This window comes from Petromyzon marinus, chromosome 25 (assembly GCF_048934315.1).
Source record: "Petromyzon marinus isolate PM22_M1 ecotype Great Lakes invasive population chromosome 25, UKy_Petmar_22M1.pri1.0, whole genome shotgun sequence".
Taxonomy (NCBI): Eukaryota; Metazoa; Chordata; class Hyperoartia; order Petromyzontiformes; family Petromyzontidae; genus Petromyzon; species Petromyzon marinus.
The window spans coordinates 204581-225890 of record NC_133691.1 but is presented as its reverse complement, the minus strand read 5'-3'; the positions used below and the strand labels follow the sequence as shown (position 1 = coordinate 225890).

Sequence of the window (21310 nt, the reverse complement as noted above, 5' to 3'; positions counted from 1 at the left end):
TCCCATCACAAACAGATATTTGATTGCCATGATTGTGGTCACGGTTCGAGCAAAGTTTTGATTCGCTTTGGTCTCGTTTTCGCCGTTTTGCTCACTCCATTAACTAACATGTGATATTAGCATGCACGGCCCACGTCTGGGTGAGGGCATCCTCATGTCTTGCAGGTCATGGGTTTTTTTACCATGCTTTTTTTAAAATCATACTTCACCACACTGGGGTGAAGGCCAGGACCAGTTCAGATATCACTAACTCCTGATGTTCGCCATGGCTGTGTGCACAGTGCGGTGAGGTGCAGTGTGCTTAACCATTGTGTCACCACTACTAATCACAAGGTATTAAGAGTAACACCACCACTGTGGGGTTTTAAAGCCAAGATTATCTTATCCTCTCGGGAGACAGCTGATGTTCATCTCATGCTTCCAAAAAGTTTCACTTGTTTTTCCACTATCAATTACTCTTGCGCCAAGAAACAGAATCGATTGTTCATATGTTAAACTATAAATGTCGTTGTCTTCCCAGACAATGGCTATATCGAAGGCAAGGAGCTTGATGACTTCTTCAGACATCTTGTCAAGACATTCGGAGCAGAGGTATGAGCAAGATAAGGAAACACAATGTGGATTTATAGAGCGTCTAAATGTGACCGCATTTTAAGATTATGTACAGAAACAGTGGGCATATGTTTCATATATATGTAATAAACGACTTCCACGACACGTTGAGACTGGCGTCCTTTCTTTATTAGTTATGATTGCTCGGCTCCGCACTCTGTTTAGATGGTGACCCTCTCTCTCTCTTGCTGCATGCATGCGCTCTCTGCTCCTCCGTTCCCGCGCGGCTTCCCTCGTTCTCGCTTCCCCGCACACCGCTGGTCAACGGCGCGCTGGGAATCGGGAGAGCTTCGCTCGCGATGGTTCCCGCATGTACCCCTGAGCTCCGCCCATGAACTTTGCCTAAGATCGAACCCATAGCCCTGATTGGCTATGACCGATGCGGCAATGCCTATGCAGCCCTCCGTATGTCGGTGTGCTCTCTCATTACATCACCCCCCCCCCCCCCCCCCCCCGGGAGAAAAAGACTAGCCTACCCGGCTAGGAAGAAGGTAAAACCAGATAATGGGAGAGCAATACCGAAATTCTGACGAGCATAAGAACAACAATTAACAGAATGCATAAAATTGAACGTGACGAACACAACACAAGAACGAGCATGAATGAGAGGAATTACTTGGAATGGGTCCGCGACGCCGGACTGTCCCCAATATCGATGTATGGCCTCGCTGGCCCTGACGCAGCGGGAGGTGGAAGTGCCGCCGGTGCAGCGGCGGATGCGGCTGACGTAGGACCGGCTCGAGCTGAGTTGTCAGCAGCAGAAGTCCTCAGGCCCTGGGCGGCTGTGGGCAGCAAAATAGAGTCCTTCGGGAGATCAACCGGCAACTGGGTTGGCGCGTCGGACACATCAGACCCCGGCATGCCAATCTTTGGAGATGACGAACTGACGCGCGGGGAGAAGAATTCTTTCAACTGGGACATGTGGACGAACCAACGACGGGATCCCGCCCGTATGCGCACACACTGAGGATGCCGAATTTCCACAAACTCCACAGGCCCCTACCACGGCTTGTGCAATTCGAGAGAGATGAAGCCAGGCCCGATCACCCACAGACCACGGCATCTCGCAGCCAGACCATCGCGCACAACGCTTGTTCCGAGCTTGAGTCTTGGCCGTGCTAATTTGCGTTGCCTCCCGCGCCTCAGTAATGCGGCGTATGGAGTCGCGAACTTGTTTGGGGAGGGTCTGTTTGGGCCCTTTTACGGCCGTCCCCAATTGCGCCCCAATGGGCAGCACGTTCTCCCGCCCATACATAAGAAAAAAAGGCGAGTATCCGGTAGAAGCGTGTGGGGCCATCCGGTAGGCAGAGAGCACGCCAGGCATATGCTAATCACAATCGGCCTGTTTTTCACTGACAGTGTGGCAGAGCATGGCGGTCAAGGTACGATTTAGTCACTCGACCATCCCATCCATCTGTGGATGGTCGGGCGAGGTCCTGATCTTTTTAGTGCCGAATGCATCGCAAACATCGCGCAGTATTTGGGACAAAAAACTATGAGCAATTGTTCCGGGGCACTCTTGTCCATAACGTATCCATTCAAAAATGCGTCGGTAATGGAGGACGCTGATTGATCTGGAAATGGCCACGCCATTGGCCATCGGGAAAAGTATTCGACTCCCACCAAAAGGAATTTATTGCCCTGGAGGGTGGGTGGGAATGGTCCCCGAATGTCAAGGGCCACCAACTCGTTAATTCGTGTAACAGAAATAGATCTTAAGGGCAGAATATATTTTTGCCGCGGCAGTTTCCATCGAGCGCAGTCGGGGCAGCCGCGGATAACGTTAGCGATCTCGGCCGTCATGCCAGGCCAAAAGTAATCCCTTTTCAGCGTGAGCAAGGTTTTCTGCATGCCTAGGTGCAACAACTTCTCCGCATGCAACACTCAAACCAATTCGTGCCGGAGCACAATGGGAACTACCACCCGCCATCGGCCAACCAGATCCTCCCTCCACATCAAAAGGCCGTCCTGCAACACCACTCGCCCTGCGTCGTCCACCGCAGGGGAGTCAAGCGAGCGATCAGCATGACGCCGCAAGGAAACCAAGGAGTCGTCCAGCAGTTGCTCGCGCATCCACACAGAGCGCGGAACATGCAAGACACCGTCAGCCGGCCCCGGACTGGCATGCGCCACAGGCTCAGCCACCGCGGACATGACAGGACGAGGAGGCAGAGGGACCCGTGTGCATCGATTGGTGCCCGACGAACATGCACACGGGGAAACTGTGTGACAATCTAGAGAGTGCGTCTGCATTACCGTACCGAGAGCCCTTACGATAAATGACATCCTGTAAGGTCTCAAGCCAGCGAGACAGCTGGCCGGATGGTTGCTCAATTTTCAAAGAGTATTGGAGAGCTGCATGGTCAGTACGCACGACAAAATTTCCTGCCATACAGGTAAGACCGATTTTGACGCACAAAATGGACGATTGCCAACAGCTCCCTTCTCGTCACACAGTAGCGGCTCTCAGCCAGCGACAGGACACGGCTGCCATATGCAACAACTTTTTCTACACCATCTTTAGATTGGGACGAGATGGCGCCAATTCCCGTATCGCTGGCGTCGGTGTCCAATATAAATGGCAAGGAAAAATCGGGGTAATCGAGAGTCGGCGCAGCCACCAAGTGATCGCGAAGGGCCACGAAAGCAGCCTCCTCCTCGGGTCCCGAGTTAAATCTCTGATTCTTAGCAGTAAGTACGTGTAGAGGTTTGGCAATCGTAGCAAAATGTGGAACGAACCGGCGGTAGTATGACGCGAACCCGACAAAACTGCGTACATCCCCAACACAAGAGGGGGTCAGCCAGTCACGAACAAAATATGTTTTGTCAGGGTCCGTAGCAATGCCGTCGGAGCTCACAATGTGTCCTAAGTAACACACGGAATGTTGCAAAAGGTGACATTTTTTCGATTAGCGGAGCACATCCTGTCAAAAACGGCCCGCAACTGCCGAAGGTGTTCCTCGAACGTGCGACTGAACACAATAATATCATCCAAATATATGAGGCACGTGTCCCATTGAAATCCCACCAAAACGAGCTCCATCAAGTGTTGGAATGTGGCGGGAGTGGAGTTCAATCCCATGGGAAGACAGTTGAATTGAAAAAGTCCCTGAGGCATGCGGAACGCAGTTTTTGGCTTCAGCGAGTCGTCCAGGGGCATCTGCCAAAACCCGGAAGACAAGTCGAGAGTCGAAAAATACCGCGCTCCCGACAGCGCATCTAGGGAGTCATCCATCTGTGGCAGAGGGTACGTGTCATCCACGGACACCTTATCAAGTTTACGAAAATCAACACAGAATCTGAAATTGCTGTCTTTCTTCGTGACAAGATCAACCGGCGCCCCCCACGGGCTATTAGACGGGGAGATTATGTCAGCAGCCAGCATCTCCTCCACCGCGCTCTGCACCCGCCCTTTTTCCGTGGGGCTCAACTGGTGGGAATTCTGCCGAAAAGGGCTGGCGTCTCCGGTATCAAGGTGGTGGGACAAAAGCGACGTTTGACCTAAGTCGAAATCATCTTTACTACAAACGTCAGCAAACTTAGTCAGCAGCGCACACAGCTCCTCGCGTTGATCAGTGGCCAACAATAAATTATCCCGGCATAGCTCGGCGATCCAATGATTGTCCGACAATGGGGCCGGGCGAGTCGCATCCAATAATCGACAGGATACGTCCTCGTTGTGGTCCGTAAAGGCGGTAGTGACGTGAGCCAGTACCGTACCAGCAGGGACCAAAACCTCTTCCGGACCACCGTTTAGAACTTGTAAAAATGGGGCTTGCCCGGAACGGACGATCGTTTGAGCGCCGACGAGAGACCTTTGGTAGCGGTGTTGGAGGGGGTCAAGAGTATTCCCGCCGCTGTATCAGCGCCGAAGAACCCTTTCCGATACCACAAGGGGAACGAGCATCTGGGACCCCGGCGGGATTTCGACTGTGACATCCGCCAGCGCCTGAACGGCAGCGCACAGCATCGAACGACAGAGTGGGGATGGCAGAATTTTTTTTTACATCCTGCGGGCAACTCAAGACATCCCTGATCGACAAGGATTTTAACAGGCATTCTCCTGAGAAAATCAGTGCCCAACAAACAGGGCACCGCCAAGGATCTGGAGATCAAGACCGGCCCTGATGCAGCGACAGACCCAATGGCAATATGGGTATCCACCTGACCGATGATGGCCATACTTCCCCCGTTTGCCACCATGCACACGTCAAAAGCCGCCCGGACTCGTGAAACAGGGATAGATAGGAGCTGTAAAATCACATCGGAGATAATAGTGGCGGATGCACCAGTGTCCACCAAAACTCGGACATCTACCCCCTGTATGGAACCGGGCACTGTCGAAGATCCCGCCACTGCGGCTATGATGCAACACGCTAGCTTCCTCCACTGTGTTATCGAGAGTGGCCAATCCCCAACAACAGTATAGAATTCGCGATGCTGTGAAGTCATACGCGTGTCAAGAGATGCCTGAGGTGACGATTTAGGCCGGGTGTCTGATGCGTACCGACTTGCCTGCCTGGAGTTGCGATCCGCCGACAGAGGAGCTGGAGCTGGAGCCGCAGGAGGTGTCGGAGGACGAGGACGATTCCGGCAATCCCGGGCGAAGTGGCCCAAGCACCCGCACCTGAAGCGCGTAACCGCAGGCCACTGAGCAGCCCCTTCGTCGCTCCCGTGCGAACCGTAGGACCCCCAGCGACGTGACTCAGCCCCCCGTTGCGGGTCCCAAAGAGGAACTACGGCTGCCAGATCCCCGTCCCCCGTGTCGTCCGGGATGTGGACGACCTTCGATGGCGACCATCCCTTTGGCTCACCATCACGAGCGGGGTCTCCTGTCCAAGCAGCCATCTGGGCCCAATGTTGTAAGTTGTCTTGTGCGTTGAGGCGTCTGGCGGCCCACCGGGCCGTCAGCGGCTCGTGACCGCACACAGGCAGCGAAACTCTCATGTCCTTTGCCAACTCCAGCATCTTACCCAAGATGAGAGGATCGAGCGTTTCAGGCTTGACGTCGGGATAAGCAGCCACCGCCAGCGCCAGCAAGGCGCCACGGTAGGCCAGGGGTGACTCATTACTCCCACGCTTACGATGCGTGAACTTCTGCTGGGTATCTGAAGGCAGCTCATAAATCTCGGCCATCTCGGCATACACGTCTTTCAAGGTCGACGGCGCGCTGGGAATCGGGAGAGCTGCGCTCGCGGCTGCCACGTGGTCAGTGGCTGACGAGATGGCGGAGATGCAGTCCGGACCCAGGCTTCCACACCGAACCCCGAGTCCTTCTCCTGCCTCTCCTTATATCCTCCTTGGCGGAGCGAAGCCCCGCCTCTAACCATGCCCCCTTCAGAGCCTTCTCGATGGTTCCCTCATCTACCCCTGAGCTCCGCCCATGAACTTTGGCCCAGATCGAACCCTTACCTCTGATTGGCAATGACCGATGTGGCAATGCCTATGCAGCCCTCCGTATGTCGGTGGGCTATCTCATTACACATACAATATCCGGTAACAAAAGTTACATTTCTAGTGATGGCTGACATTAGTGGCAAGTGATATTTGAGCCAATTCTGGACCCTCGCCTCCTTTACCAACCAGCACTGACCAGCGTGATCAAGCATGGTCAAATAAGCTACATGACTGATACAGCATAGGGCGGCCTTCACCCAGCCAGCAGTGGATTGAAAGGGAACTATTGCACGTTGTTAATGGCATAGCACGAGAGGCACAGTCACTAAAATCCTCAGCCCACGAGGGCAAACTGTATCATGTGCAATGCACATTGAGTGAACAGTTAAAGTCAAGTTAGAACGTTTTACTTCACCAGCATGTATTATCTACATCAGTGTTTTTCACTAATTTTCAGAGGGGGCCACTTTAGCCGATAAGACATCATCCGTTTGAGGGCCGCCACACATTTTAAACCATTGGATTTGACAGCATGATGGGGTGTTTTCACATTTGTGTATTGTCGTGGAACGCACTAAAGGCCACCAGGGGCTGCCAGTGGTCCGCGGGCCTTGCAGTGAAGAACACTGGTCCAGGGCTATGTGCAGAGTTTTCTGAGGATCTCGTATTACTTCAGATTTACAACTGTACTGGACCAGGTGGCTTCACCTGGTCCTCATTTTCAAATTCCACGGGGCATATTTTCCCAAAGCAGGCAGAGTGCACGCTCTCTCATGTGAGATCAGCCTCGATTGAGTGGAACTTTTCTTCAATTGCGAACAAACTGTGACCACCTGTCTACCATGCGGCATGAATAGGTGACTTCAGCCAAAAGCACACAGGTGCTTCATCACAATCGATCAATACAGACGAGGAAAAAACCTAACCTTAGGAACCCTGCCTCTAAGAGGTTGTCGTCAGATATTGATTAACCCAGCAGCACTTGGGGCGCATACTGCGGGCTTTGCCATAGTGAGCTTTAGAGGCTCCTAACAACAACCACAATGACCTTTGGTAACACCGCCCCTATCACTCAAATACCAGGTATGCCATTTTCCCAAAATAATTTTCCAATTTTACTGTTATCAGCGTTTTGCTGTGAGAAGGGCGGTGATGGGGCCCAGTGTTACCATGTGTACTGCTTGTTGCAGAGGTTCACAGTTTGAATCCACCAGCCACCTTCGTTAGTACTGAATTTTAAGTCGAAGAGCTGGAATTTAGACAAATTCAGTGGAAAACCAAATTTTATATGATGGAAAAATGTTTTTGTGTGCATTCATTTATGACTGGGCAGAGACCATCAACTCATTATTCCAACACAGTTTCATCAGGGTGGCTGAAACCCAGCTTTGAACTCAGGATCTCAGAGATGTCAACACCGTGCTCTGACCCTTGAACGACTTGGCCACCTCTGCCATACATACGCTTACAGACCAGGGATAAGTTGCATAAAACAACTGAGGTACAACATTCCCTTAGCTGCTATTTACATTAAATCAGTGTCAATTAAGGCGCAATGACAGCAGCTTGGTACGGAGCAGAAATTAGTACCACCTCATTGTTAATACGAGTGAATTAATTGTCACCCGAGTCATTGCAAATAGCTATCACATAATTCACTGCTTTTGGCCACACAAAGAAATTGGAACCACTCAAGTTATGTTGCCTCAGGTGGTACCGACAAGTAAAATATCTCATTTGGGCTAATGGACTTAATCTAAGACTGCATGTGGTGTGCAGTAGTTGGGTATTTCTGCCACGCATTATGTGGACACTGCTGTATGTAATTATGATTATTCCTGCTGTGCTCCGTGCCACTCTTTGCCTTCCCAGAGCAACCCAACCGATGCCCAGGTCCGGAGCCTGCGGAATCGCTTCATGTCAATATACGATGCCACAGCTGACGGGAAGCTGGAGATCGAGGAGGTGAGCGCGTCGCTTATATAAAAATAAAGAGCTACCAGAGCCCATAAAACTTGCAATGTGTATGCACACAGCAAAGAGCATTGAACTGCAGGTGAAATCATCAAATAAAAACAGAAGCATAACTATGAAAAGATATAACATTTATTTTTTCTTTCTTTCATATATTTTGAAATATCTTACCCCCCTCAATTTATTTAAATGGTGCTATCGACATCAGGCATGAGATGAAAAATAAATTTCAGAGCTTCTCAGAGTAGGGCTGCACAAGATATTTTTTTCACAGGATTTCTGAAAAATCCTTGAAGTGGCCTTTTATCTTTTGCACAGTTGGGTGCACGTTTTTTCCATACACTCTGCTATGGCATTGTTTATCATAACAGAGTCTAAATGTTATCCTAAATTCCCAAATCTGGATTTGACCAAATTAACTAAAATCTAATTTTAATATCATAATTTTTTTCTGGCAGTCATTAGTGACGAGGCTGAGACCATCAACTCAATGCATTTAAAAACCCAGTTTAATCACGGCACTTGCTCGGATTTGAACCCAGGTCGTAGCAGTGCTGACTCAGTGCTATGACCTATGAACCACTCAGTGATCTCATAAATTTGTTTTTCATTTATACTTTGATTTTGAATGCGCGTTACGGCTTCAGAGTAGGGGCGAGAATGTTATTTGCTGCATTGAAGCATGTAAATACTCATTCTTTGCACCCGTGGAAAAATCCCCTGGAACCTGGAAAATGCATTCCCTTGTGCGTGACCAATTCACCTTTGTCATCATCACTATTTATACACCCCTGTAAGGTTTTCGATTCACAGGTATGATTCTTAGGTTGATCCATAACAGAGGCTGCTGGTCTCGCTGGGTTGCAGGGTGGTGGGGAGTGGTGGTTGAGAATGGATGAGGGCATGCAGGGGTCGTCACTTTTATTTTGACGGAAAAGATTGGTTCTGCCCTGAGCACCCAGCTTATTTCCCCCCATCTCCTTCCCCCCATACCCCCACACATAGACATGCAACAAGGGTTTTTGCTCACGACCTTTAACCCTGTAATTCCCTGTCCAATACCCAATCATGATGCCGTAACAAGTTGTTCTTTGATTTAAAAAACAAGTATTTTTTTTAAATAATGTAACAAGGCAACATCGCTCCACCCTGCCCCCACCCTAATCTCTCTCATTTACAAATCACTTCTGCTCTGCAGTTGGCTAACATGATCCTGCCCGAGGATGAAAACTTCTTACTGCTGTTCCGTCGGCAGCTCAAGTTGGACAATAGTGTGGAGTTCATGAAGGTGAGGCCACAAGCCAGGTCCCATGTCCATACGTGTTATCGTTAATGAGGTCAAGAGGTCATCACGGCATATGTGATTGACGCCACCACTTTTCACCATCGCTTTGTTCCTCCTGCCAGATCCCAGACACAGTCAACAACCGACTTCAAGGTCCTACTTATACATTGTCATCAACAATCTCTGGCTTAATATATTTTCTGAGGTCACCAATCTCTGGTCGTTCATTCTCATGCCTGCCCTGCTAAACTCCTCCCTTCCGGCTATTTTCTGATGTGTGTTCGCGTTTTGTTTTCAAGCCATGAATGTGTAGTGGCCTTATTGATGACAGAGACTTTTGACTTGAGGCAACACGTATTTATTACAAATACATCAACAGTAGCGACCCTGACAATTGAAGAGGTAACGGCCTCTTCACCAGTGCTATATAGAGGGAAGTGTTCACCGAGTTATGCGCCCGTTAACTCCCTACTTCCCTCTTTTCTAGTCCTCCCTGCCGGAGGCTATCTGACCTGGCCCAGCTTCGGCGCAGGTCTTGACCACCAGCCACACGAGTCCGGCCCTTAGAAGGACATCGGCCCTCGCGGCTCTGGTGTCGCACCCTTGCTTGCTCTGCCCGGCCCTGAAAAGGGCAGCGAGTCAGAGGAGTTCCAGGATCGGGCTAGTCCGTCTTCTCTCTTCACTGGCTCTTCATCTTGGCTTGGTCGAACTGCCCCCTCTGCTCTCTGGGTCCCACCTTTTATACAATTTCTCTCCGAGGGGCGGGTTTCTGTGGGATCCTACCGACCCCCCAGTCCCCTCCCCTCAGGAGGCCCAGGACCCACATCACACACAACCGCCCACAACAGGTTTGTACCGCTTCCCAGAGGAGCGGGGTCCTGTGGGATCTTACCGACCCCACAGCCCCCTCCCCTCAGGAAGCCTGGTCCGAGATGACACATTCACCCGCACCGGTAAGTATTGTAAGTCGCCCGGTTTGGTGTGTGCGTGCTCCAACACCACCACCAGACATGGTGCAACCCAAAAAATAACATCGGAAAGCCACCCTTCCTTCATCCTCCACATATATCCCACCAATCATAACCTCTTAAATCCGATGGAAACCAATCAGAGGATTAGTTGGTAATGCCAGTTACAAAAATCACTTGATTATGTTTTCCTTTAGATTAACATATAATTATCACGTTCTAGGAAAGGTTTGCTTATGCATTTCATGAAAATGACAGAATTAATCATATGCAAAATAGATTTCCTCTGAAAAGCTCAAATAACGAAGAAAGGTGCCTTTTTGTAATATTTTATAGCACTAATCAAATAATGGCACATATGTTAGGATTGGATACGTCATACCAAAGTCAATCAAATTCCCTGCCCTGAGAGTTTATTATCCACAGGCATATTGGAAGGCTCTCTGAAATGCCACGTTACTACTAAATAGACAATTGCGATCCACTGACTGAGTGGCAAGATGTACTTTCTAATAATTTTCTGGAAGAAGTAGAAAGTTGAAATGTCGCCTATAACTAGTAATACAAACGGAATGGAGGCTACGCCTATAACTAGTAACACAAGCGTATTTGAGGCTACACCTATAACGAGTAATACAAACGGAATTGAGGCTACGCCTATAACTAGTAATACAAACATAGTTGAGGCTACACCTATAACTAGTAATACAAACGTGGTTGAGGCAATGCCTATAACTAGTAATACAAACGTACTTGAGGCAACACCTATAACTAGTAATACAAACGTACTTGAGGCTACACCTATAACTAGTAATACAAACATGGTTGAGGCTACGCCTATAACTAGTAATACAAACGTAGTTGAGGCTACACCTATAACTAGTAATGCAAACGTAGTTGAGGCAATGCCTATAACTAGTAATACAAACGTAGTTCAGACTAGGTCTATAACTAGTAATACAAACGTATTTGAGGCTACACCTATAACTAGTAATACAAGCGTAGTTGAGGCAATGCCTGTAACTAGTAATACAAACGTGGTTGAGGCTACACCTATAACTAGTAATACAAAGTAGTTGAGGCAATGCCTATAACTAGTAATACAAGCGTAGTTGAGGCTACGTCTATAACTAGTAATACAAACGTGGTTGAGGCTACACCTATAACTAGTAATACAAGCGTAGTTGAGGCAATGCCTATAACTAGTAATACAAACGTGGTTGAGGCTACACCTATAACTAGTAATACAAACGTAGTTGAGGCAATGCCTATAACTAGTAATACAAACGTAGTTGAGGCTATACCTATAACTAGTAATACAAGCGTAGTTGAGGCAATGCCTATAACTAGTAATAAAAACGTGGTTGAGGCTACACCTATAACTAGTAATACAAGCGTAGTTGAGGCAATGCCTATAACTAGTAATACAAACGTGGTTGAGGCTACACCTAAAACTAGTAATACAAACGTAGTTGAGGCAATTCCTATAACTAGTAATACAAACGTAGTTGAGGCTACACCTATAACTAGTAATACAAACGTAGTTGAGGCAATGCCTATAACTAGTAATACAAGCGCAGTTGAGGCAATGCGTATAACTAGTAATACAAACGTGGTTTAGGCTACACCTATAACTAGTAATACAAAAGTAGTTGAGGCATGGCCTATAACTAGTAATACAACCGTAGTTGAGGCTACGTCTATAACTAGTAATACAAATGTGGTTGAGGCTACACCTATAACAAGTAATACAAACGTAGTTGAGGCTACACCTATAATTAGTAATACAAGTGTAGTTGAGGCCATGCCTATAACTAGTAATGCAAACGTAGTTGATGCTACACCTATAACTAGTAATACAACCGTAGTTGAGGCAATGCCTATAACTAGTAATACAAACGTGGTTGAGGCTACACCTAAAACTAGTAATACAAACGTAGTTGAGGCTACGTCTCTAACTCGTAATACAAATGTAGTTGAGGCTACACCTATAACTAGTAATACAAACGTGGTTGAGGCTACGTCTATAACTAGTAATACAAACGTAGTTGAGGCAATGCCTATAACTAGTAATACAAACGTAGTTGAGGCAATGCCTATAACTAGTAATACAACCGTAGTTGAGGCTACACCTATAACTAGTAATACAAGCGTAGTTGAGGCTACGTCTATAACTAGTAATACAAGCGTAGTTAAGGCAATGCCTATAACTAGTAATACATATCTAGTTGAGGCTACGCCTATAACTAGTAATACAAGCGTAGTTGAGGCAATGCCTATAACTGGTAATACAAACGTAGTTGAGGCAATATCTATAACTAGTAATACAAACGTAGTTAAAGCTACACCTATAACTAGTGATAGAAACGTAGTTGAGGCTATGTCTATAACTAGTAATACAAACGTGGTTGAGGCTACACCTAAAACTAGTAATACAAACGTAGGTGATGCTACACCTATAATTAGTAATACGAGCATAGTAAGGCCATGCCTATAACTAGTAATGCAAACGTAGTTGAGGCTACACCTATAACTCGTAATACAAGCATAGTCGAGGCAATGCCTATAACTAGTAATACAAAAGTGGGTGAGGCTACACCTATAACTAGTAATACAAACGTAGTTGAGGCTACGTCTCTAACTCGTAATACAAACGTGGTTGAGGCTACGTCTATAACTGGTAATACAAGCGTAGTTGAGGCAATTCCTATAACTAGTAATACAAACGTGGTTGAGGCTACGTCTATAACTAGTAATGCAAACGTAGTTGAGGCAATGCCTATAACTAGTAATACAAACGTGGCTGGGGCTACGTCTATAACTAGTAATACAAACGTAGTTGAGGCTACACCTATAATTAGTTATACAAACATAGTTGAGACAATGCCTATAACTAGTAATATAAGCGTAGTTGAGGCAATGCCTATAACTAGTAATACAAACTTGGTTGAGGCTACACCTATAACTAGTAATACAAACGTAGTTGAGGCAATGCCTATAACTGGTAATTCAACCGTAGTTGAGGCTACGTCTATAACTAGTAATACAAACATAGTTGAGGCAATGCCTATAACTAGTAATACAAACGTGGTTGAGGCTACACCTATAACTAGTAATACAAACGTAGTTGAGGCAATGCCTATAACTAGTAATACACACGTAGTTGAGGCTACACCTATAACTTGTAATGCAAACGTAGTTGAGGCAATGCCTATAACTAGTAATACAAACGTGGTTGAGGCTACGTCTATAACTAGTAATACAAGCGTAGTTGAGGCAATGCCTATAACACATAATACAAATGTGGTTGAGGCTACACCTATAACCCGTAATACAAACGTAGTTGAGGCAATGCCTATAACTAGTAATACAAACGTAGTTGAGGCTACACCTATAACTAGTAATACAAACGTAGTTGAGGCAATGCCTATAATTGGTAATACAAACGTAGTTGGAGAAATGCCTATAACTAGTAATACAAACGTGGTTGAGGCTACGTCTATAACTAGTAATACAAACGTAGTTGAGGCTACACCTATAGCTAGTAATACAAGCGTAGTTAAGGCTTCGTCTATAACTAGTAATACAAGCGTAGTTAAGGCAATGCCTATAACTAGTAATACAAACCTAGTTGAGGCTACGCCTATAACTAGTAATACAAGCGTAGTTGAGGCAATGCCTATAACGAGTAATACAAACGTAGTTGAGGCTACACCTATCACTAGTAATTCAAACATAGTTGATGCAATGCCTATAACTAGTAATACAAACGTATCCCGAGGCAATACCTATAACTAGTAATACAAACGTAGTTGAGGCTACACCTATAACTAGTAATACAAACGTAGTTGAGGCATTGCCTATAACTAGTAATACAAACGTGGTTGAGGCTACACCTATAACTAGTAATACAAACGTAGTTGAGGCAATGCCTATAACTAGTATTACAACCGTAGTTGAGGCTACGTCTATAACTAGCAATACAAACGTGGTTGAGGCTACACCTATAACTAGTAATTCGAACGTGGTTGAGGCTACGTCTATAACTAGTAATACAAACGTAGTTGAGGCAATGCCTATAACTAGTAATACGAACGTGGTTGAGGCTATACCTATAACTAGTAATACAAGCGTAGTTGAGGCAATGCCTATAACTAGTAATACAAACGTGGTTGAGGCTACACCTATAACTAGTAATACAAACGTAGTTGAGGCAATGCCTATAACTAGTAATACAACCGTAGTTGAGGCTACGTCTATAACTAGTAATACAAACGTGGTTGAGGCTACACCTATAACTAGTAATACAAACGTGGTTGAGGCTACGTCTATAACTAGTAATACAAACGTAGTTGAGGCAATGCCTATAACTAGCAATATGAACGTGGTTGAGGCTACACCTATAACTAGTAATACAAACGTAGTTGAGGCATTGCCTATAACTAGTAATACAAACGTGGTTGAGGCTACGTCTATAACTAGTAATACAAGCATAGTTGAGGCAATGCCTATAACGCGTAATACGAACGTGGTTGAGGCTACACCTATAACTAGTAATACAAACGTAGTTGAGGCAATGCCTAAAACTAGTAATACAAACGTGGTTGAGGCTACACCTATAACTAGTAATACAAACGTAGTTGAGGTTACGTCTATAACTAGTAATACAAACAACATTAAATTTGTGCCCCCAAAAATGATTGCCTTGACTTCACTCATAGGGCAGGGTCAGTCTAAAGTTCTAAGTCGCTTTAAGTTTCAAGCTAAACACTTAAAATACACGATCACCATCATCAGTGAACATTTACCTCCCTTGAAGTGTGACAATATATTTGGTAGACAGTAGGTAAAGCCCACTACTGGTTACTAATACGTATATATTCTTAATGGTAGGTGTTAAATAATGAACAAATATATATGCTGTGGCATTATGTGGTTACATAAGATGGTTGCATTTACACAGCTTCTTTCAGGCACAAGACCTTGAAAAGCACTTTAAAATTCAACCATAATCTACACTTCCTATTAAACACCAGATATTTGTTTTCAAGTAAATTTTCATTAAAATATTTATTAAACAAATATGTTTGAGGCATGATAACAAAAGAAATGTACACAGAAACAGTGAATCTTACCAAAGGGCAGTGAAGAATTTTCAATTTCCAGGAGCTTCAAAATGCGAAAATCTTCAAAAATGCCTTTGTGACATTTGCACCCTGGGTGATGTTCACATTTTTAATGAAAAATAAGCATCATCCATATGATAATGGACATGACAACACATAACAAAACTAAGGGTAACAATCCTTAATCCAATCGTGCCAATGTAATATCTTCGGTTACCATTCCCACTGAAAGCAAAGCATCAACTGACAGCGTCATACAGATGCGAGTTTCCCCAATGCACTGGTATGAGCGATAACGAAACATACAGCTGCTCGCTAAAAATATTAAAAGAAAAAATTGATTCTTTCAAGCCAAGAAATATTGAGTACCACATGTAACTTGGATGGACCCCAGGGGGTTCTGGCAGGGTAAGTAAAATTTCCAAAAATACAACAGAGACTCCAATAAAAGTCTATGACGCGTGGCCAAACTTCACGGGAACGTGGAAATTGTCATCAAAAGATATTACATGATTCACGAATGGTTCTGATGTTTTTTTTATTTCAATACGCAGGGCTTAATTTCTCACCAAATATATTCCTGGTCACTGGAGTAGGTAAGTAGCCATAGTCATAGTGGGAGGAATGCTGGATGTCGTGTTCCGGGTACAGAAATACATTTCCGGGATCGTTGACTGAGACAGACTTGCACCATCCCACTACACCCTGCACCCTTACGGTTCTAACAGGTGCCAGTAGCAGTTGCAATGTAAGTGAACTTTGGGTAGTAATCGTTGAAACTGCTTTCATGTGCCCTCGCTTGCCATGCTGTGGAGAGTCGTAGCTCATTGATACAAAACGGTACCTCTCAGCACATCCCAGTAGGAATATTAAAGGAATTGCATGCTCCAGCCCCATCCATTCTTCTGTTTAAGAATACATCTTTGAACATAATGTGAAAGTAAGAGCACCTCAAAAAAACATCATTGGCGGGCAATAGGCCGGGGAATAATCCATGCTCTCTCGCGTGCTCACTGCCAAAGCCAGGTAGGCAAACACGCACAAATGTGCATCACGCCACAGTCTCATTAAAAATTTCGAAAGTCAGATTTGATCTTTAACCCTTTTAACCGCGACGGAATGAGAAGGCTGACGTTGGGTGCATTAATACAGCCCACTGAATAACTTTCAGTAATCCATACAATGCAGTTCAAAAATTGGCTGCACCCAAACGCCAGAAATCCTGCAAGCTAAAGCACTCAGCGGAGGCTTGCGGTTTAAAGAAATAAAAACAACTTGAACTCTTTCTGCAATGAAATGCACTCGTGTAATTTTGTAACAGATTTCAGTGCAATACATCACAGAGATAATTTGCATTTTGTCGTGACACAGTCATATGATTGTGCACCTGTGAGCATATAATAATGTATGTGGAAACCTCGTCATCATTAAATGTCAATCCTCAAATCTGGGGATCGGGAGCGAAAAGGTTAAAGCCGTTGCGGGGTTTAACTCGGAGGGTTCAGATCCACTCGAGGCTGCTGTACTTGGGGTGGGAATTGATTTGAGCACCACAGGAATAAGCCTCTGCTGAGAGCATTTGTGCATCACTGAAAGGCGCTGGAAACAATACAGAAATGGAGGGGAAAATTAGATTGATCTTTCCTTTCCCATAGCTTGACCTTTTGGGAAAACAAGGCAGTCGGGTGTGTGAAATTTAATCTGTCTCATGTGTTAACAGCGATGCCCTGGCAGAGCTGGGTGTCTTGCACATTGGCATGCCACTTTTGTCTGGGCACAGCTGCACAATTTAGTATACGGATCATGAGACATGTGACAATGTGCCATTCTAATTACACAATTGGTAGAATTTTGTCAGAGACATTACCCCTGTGCATCATAGCTTATATCTTGACTTAAAGCTTTCGTGACTGCAGGAATTCATATTCTTTGGGTCTTTCGGTAAAGCCACGTAGATAGAAAAAGAATAAAAAAATAACCACAATATAACGACGTTTTCGATCGCAACACAAGCAATCATAATCAGGTGAGAGCTGCTGAAGCAGGGAAACATATATGGCGGGAGCGCTGTTAAGGGGCAGGGAGTTATAAAGGTTTGAGATGGGTGTAGCCCAAGGGTCAGTGGGTGGGGCTAGAGATGAAATTTGCATGTAAATGTAAGATAAGATAAATCTTGATAAACGAAGATTTCCCCTATCTTACATATACATGCTTCAGATTGTGCTCTTTCTGCACAGTTTACACTTCTATAAAGAGGTCTATCCATGTCAGTGACCCGGAATATATTTTTGCGCTCGGCACACTACGTCCATGATGCATCCCATTCTGGTTATAGCTACTAGTCACATACCACATCTCAGTCTACTAGCAATCCAAAAACATGACAGATTCAGCCCCGCATTTAGGCCATGCTACTGTACGTGTCTAATTCCAGATTTGTTTAACTCAATCCTTCTCAATGTGTTCATATGCTTAAGGAACCTGGCAGTAAAAATAATACTTTTTCAGAATGGAAATCATGATTGTGCACCCCTTTGACTTTCTGTGGCCACGTGTGTTTGAAATGGAGTACATTATTGGCTTTCCTGCTGTGCTTTTCATCATTATTATCCTTTGCATGGTCTCTTAGATTTGGCGGAAATACGATTCCAATCGGAGTGGCTTCATCTCTGCCGTCGAGCTCAAGGTGAAATTCCTTTGCATTCACCACGCCAGGCGATCATCAGCGTTTGAACAGAGAAAGCATGTTAGTCGGCTGAAACCCAGGGTAACCCCTGAGATGTTCCCATCTGTCGCTCGCTCCCTCGCTGGTTGACGACGGAGCATACGTGCCTCGAGACCAGATCTCATGAACAAGACCAAGGTCGACACTTTTATCGATGAGCTGTACCCCCAGGTGCCTCAGCGTTCTCCTTAATCCCAAACGGCAGGGGCCCCTCTGATACCTTTGCCTTTTTGGTTAAACTTTGAAGTTACTGTCTGTAAATGTTCTTGTATGTGTGTGTGGAGAGCGGTAGTGTAGCGGTTAGCACACTGCGTGACTCAAACCTGAGTTCGGTTTGCGCTCACGACCAATAACGGTGGGAAATATTTGAACCCGTCCTGGGCCTCCGCTAGGCCGGCTCAGCCTCAAATGAGTACCTGGTGCAGTGTGCAATCATTAGCACTGGGGAAACAAACATGGCATTGCGTGGTGCTGACCACATCACTCTCTTGTGGGCCTGAAGGCCTTTATAGGTGCATTTAACCCAACAGCCTGTGTAGGCTACACCGGGGAGGTTTGTTTTTGTGTGTTGTTAACGGGTATGTTCCCTTTCACTTATGTGGTTAGAATTTTCTCAGCGACCTCCTGGCAAGACACACCAAGAAGATTCCCGACCACAAGTTGGAGGAGTACACTGATGCAATGGTAAGGGACCCTGATGTGCATCCCCGACCTGTCCTGCACGCATTTAATGCGTGAGTTACGTTAGCAAGTGACACTTCTCTACAGCAGATCAATTCCCACTAGAACCTACAGTGACCGGCATTGACTCACACGTGGCAGTCAGGCCTCGGCTGCGCACATTCACAGACAAAACAGCAGTGGACTATCGAGTCTTTTGGTTTCGGGTCGTACCGCGTGTTGTTCAGCATGATGTTTGGTGTTTAAATCCATGTTGCGGCGAGCTTCTTCTTGAACTGATAACAGGAAATGAATTTCTCCTGAAGTAGCTCTGAGTAGGTGGAACAGTGTGGACATGCCGAACGATGCACCGTACTACCCAAAGACACATCACAGAGCTATACACATGTGCTTCATTTCAGCCCGAGAAGTCCGGAATGCTGTTCCCATGAAGTTATTTTGGCACGCCATATTAATGTCACCTTATTTTGTCCTCATGATACTGCGGTGGTGTGTACAAGGCACAACAATTATAATTATAATCTAGAAGTGTAAATTGTACTCTCGTAGTACCTATTGCTAAATATGCCTACTCCAAACCCAGCCTAGTAGCTCTCCAGAAAATATCGAATGAGACATTAATCCCCGGCTATATTCCAGACCATTATTATTCTCCCAGTGCCTGGAGTAAAACTTAGTTACTGGGTTCAGCGGTTTGCTGGAGCATGCCCTTGCAGAGTGCTTCCTTCTGTTTTCACTAAAAACAACAAAGTTGAAAGCTGAATTGTAAAATTTTATTTTTAGAGCATAGCCGTGAAATGTTCAAAATGTCTGATTTTAGTAATAGGTTTTACCCTTTTAACTGGCACAAAAACTGACACCTTTATTCAAGGCATCATGTTTGCAATAACCACAACACAAGCAGTCAAAATGCAAACAAAAGAGACAACTTTGATAATAATATGCACTGTCCTTGAATGTGATTGGTCCACACCCGAGACGGCTTTTCTTAGAGCCTAGTCTCCACTAGTGTTGGACCAGAAGACGCCAAAAGGCGTACAACTCAAAAACAGCGCACTATCAGAGTATTGAGGGCTCGGGGTGAGCATTTACATTATGAGACCTCCTTTGCCAGTAGCAAGATATAGTAATAGGTTTTACCCTTTTAACTGGCACAAAAACTGACACCTTTATTCTTGGCATCATGTTTGCAATAACCACAACACAAGCAGTCAAAATGCAAACAAAAGAGACAACTCCGATAATAATATGCACTGTCCTTGAATTTGATTGGTCCACACCTGAGACGGCTTTTCTTAGAGCCTAGTCTCCACTGGTGTTGGACCACCAGTGGGTGATGAGGGTGAGGGGTGTGGTTTGGGGGAACCGTTTATATATAAAATAACCTGAGCATGAACCTATCCGGTTGGAGACGGAAACTTTTCTCTTCACCAACTTACCATACTTCGCTTGCCGTATTCCCCCAGCACTCAGAGGGCTTCAACCCATTATCCTAGTCCCGCCATTATCTCCAGAGCCAATACAGCCATTGCCCCATTGCTTTAGAGCAATACAGGAAAGAAAAAAATGCTAAAAAAAACTTGCCGTTAAAAGCATTTCAGTGACTCAAAGCGACATGGGAATCGATGAGGCCTCTCGGCACAATAGGTTCGAGCGAAAGTTGCGCTGCTCAGCAAAATAATCTCGCAAATAAATTTCGGTGGAATATTGCTGCCATTTTTTTTCTCTATATGAAATTCTCCCATCGGAATTTCATGTTTCGTCAGTGCACTTTTGTTTAATAACCAATGTTACCAAACAAACCGAGCCGGTTTGTAAACAACGCTTGTAAGTGTTAACTGCACTGCTTGTCCGTGTCTGGATTGTGTTCGCCAGTTGCTATGTTCAGGATCCCGTCGCATCTCACCAAGATGCATTGTTCTTGTCATTACAATGTCATCACATGACCATTCCATCGATACCACTTGCAATGTAAATTACAAACCAAGTCAACACAGCGCATGGCCAGCAATGTGAAGCCTTTAAAATCCTTCGTGCTTCATTTCTCCAAGTTTTTTAGCATTCTCTTTGGTTCTATTGGGTAAAGTCACGTAGGCGAAAATAAAATAACAAAAAAATTAACAAAAAATCACGACGTTTCGGCCACAACACAAGCGGCCTTCATCAGGTGAAGGGACGAGACTGTTAGGAGGACAGCGCTGGAGTGGAAGAAGCCACGCTCAGATCACGACCTTTAAGCTGTGTGAGAAGAAAAACACCAAGCGCCTTGACAAAGGAATTAGCATATAATTTAGCATTGAAATGGCTCATTGAAATAGCTAAGTTAAAGTATACACATCCGCAGAGGTACCCCTTGACAAAGGAATTAGCATAGAATTTAGCATTGAAATAGCTGAGTGATTAGCTAGTAACTGGTCACAGAAATAGCTATGTTAAAGTTAGAGCATATACATTCACCGAGGCACCTAGTACTCATCAAACAGGAGAATTTAGCGAAACACAACCACGCTCAGACAGCGGACCTTTAAACTGTGTGCGAGCA

The 21310-nt window shown here is 45.4% G+C and overlaps 1 protein-coding gene across 1 annotated transcript in view; it reads left to right on the top strand.

Moving 5' to 3' along the window:
- The window catches only part of LOC116946029 (secretagogin-like), a 39913-nt gene that overhangs the window by 5713 nt on the left and 12890 nt on the right, over positions 1–21310 (top strand). Inside the window, exons 2-6 of the mRNA XM_032960853.2 lie at positions 521–591; positions 7882–7974; positions 9182–9271; positions 17992–18048; positions 18694–18771. Of these exons, the coding sequence (XP_032816744.1) occupies positions 521–591; positions 7882–7974; positions 9182–9271; positions 17992–18048; positions 18694–18771 (389 nt within the window). The remainder of the gene's footprint in view (positions 1–520; positions 592–7881; positions 7975–9181; positions 9272–17991; positions 18049–18693; positions 18772–21310) is intronic.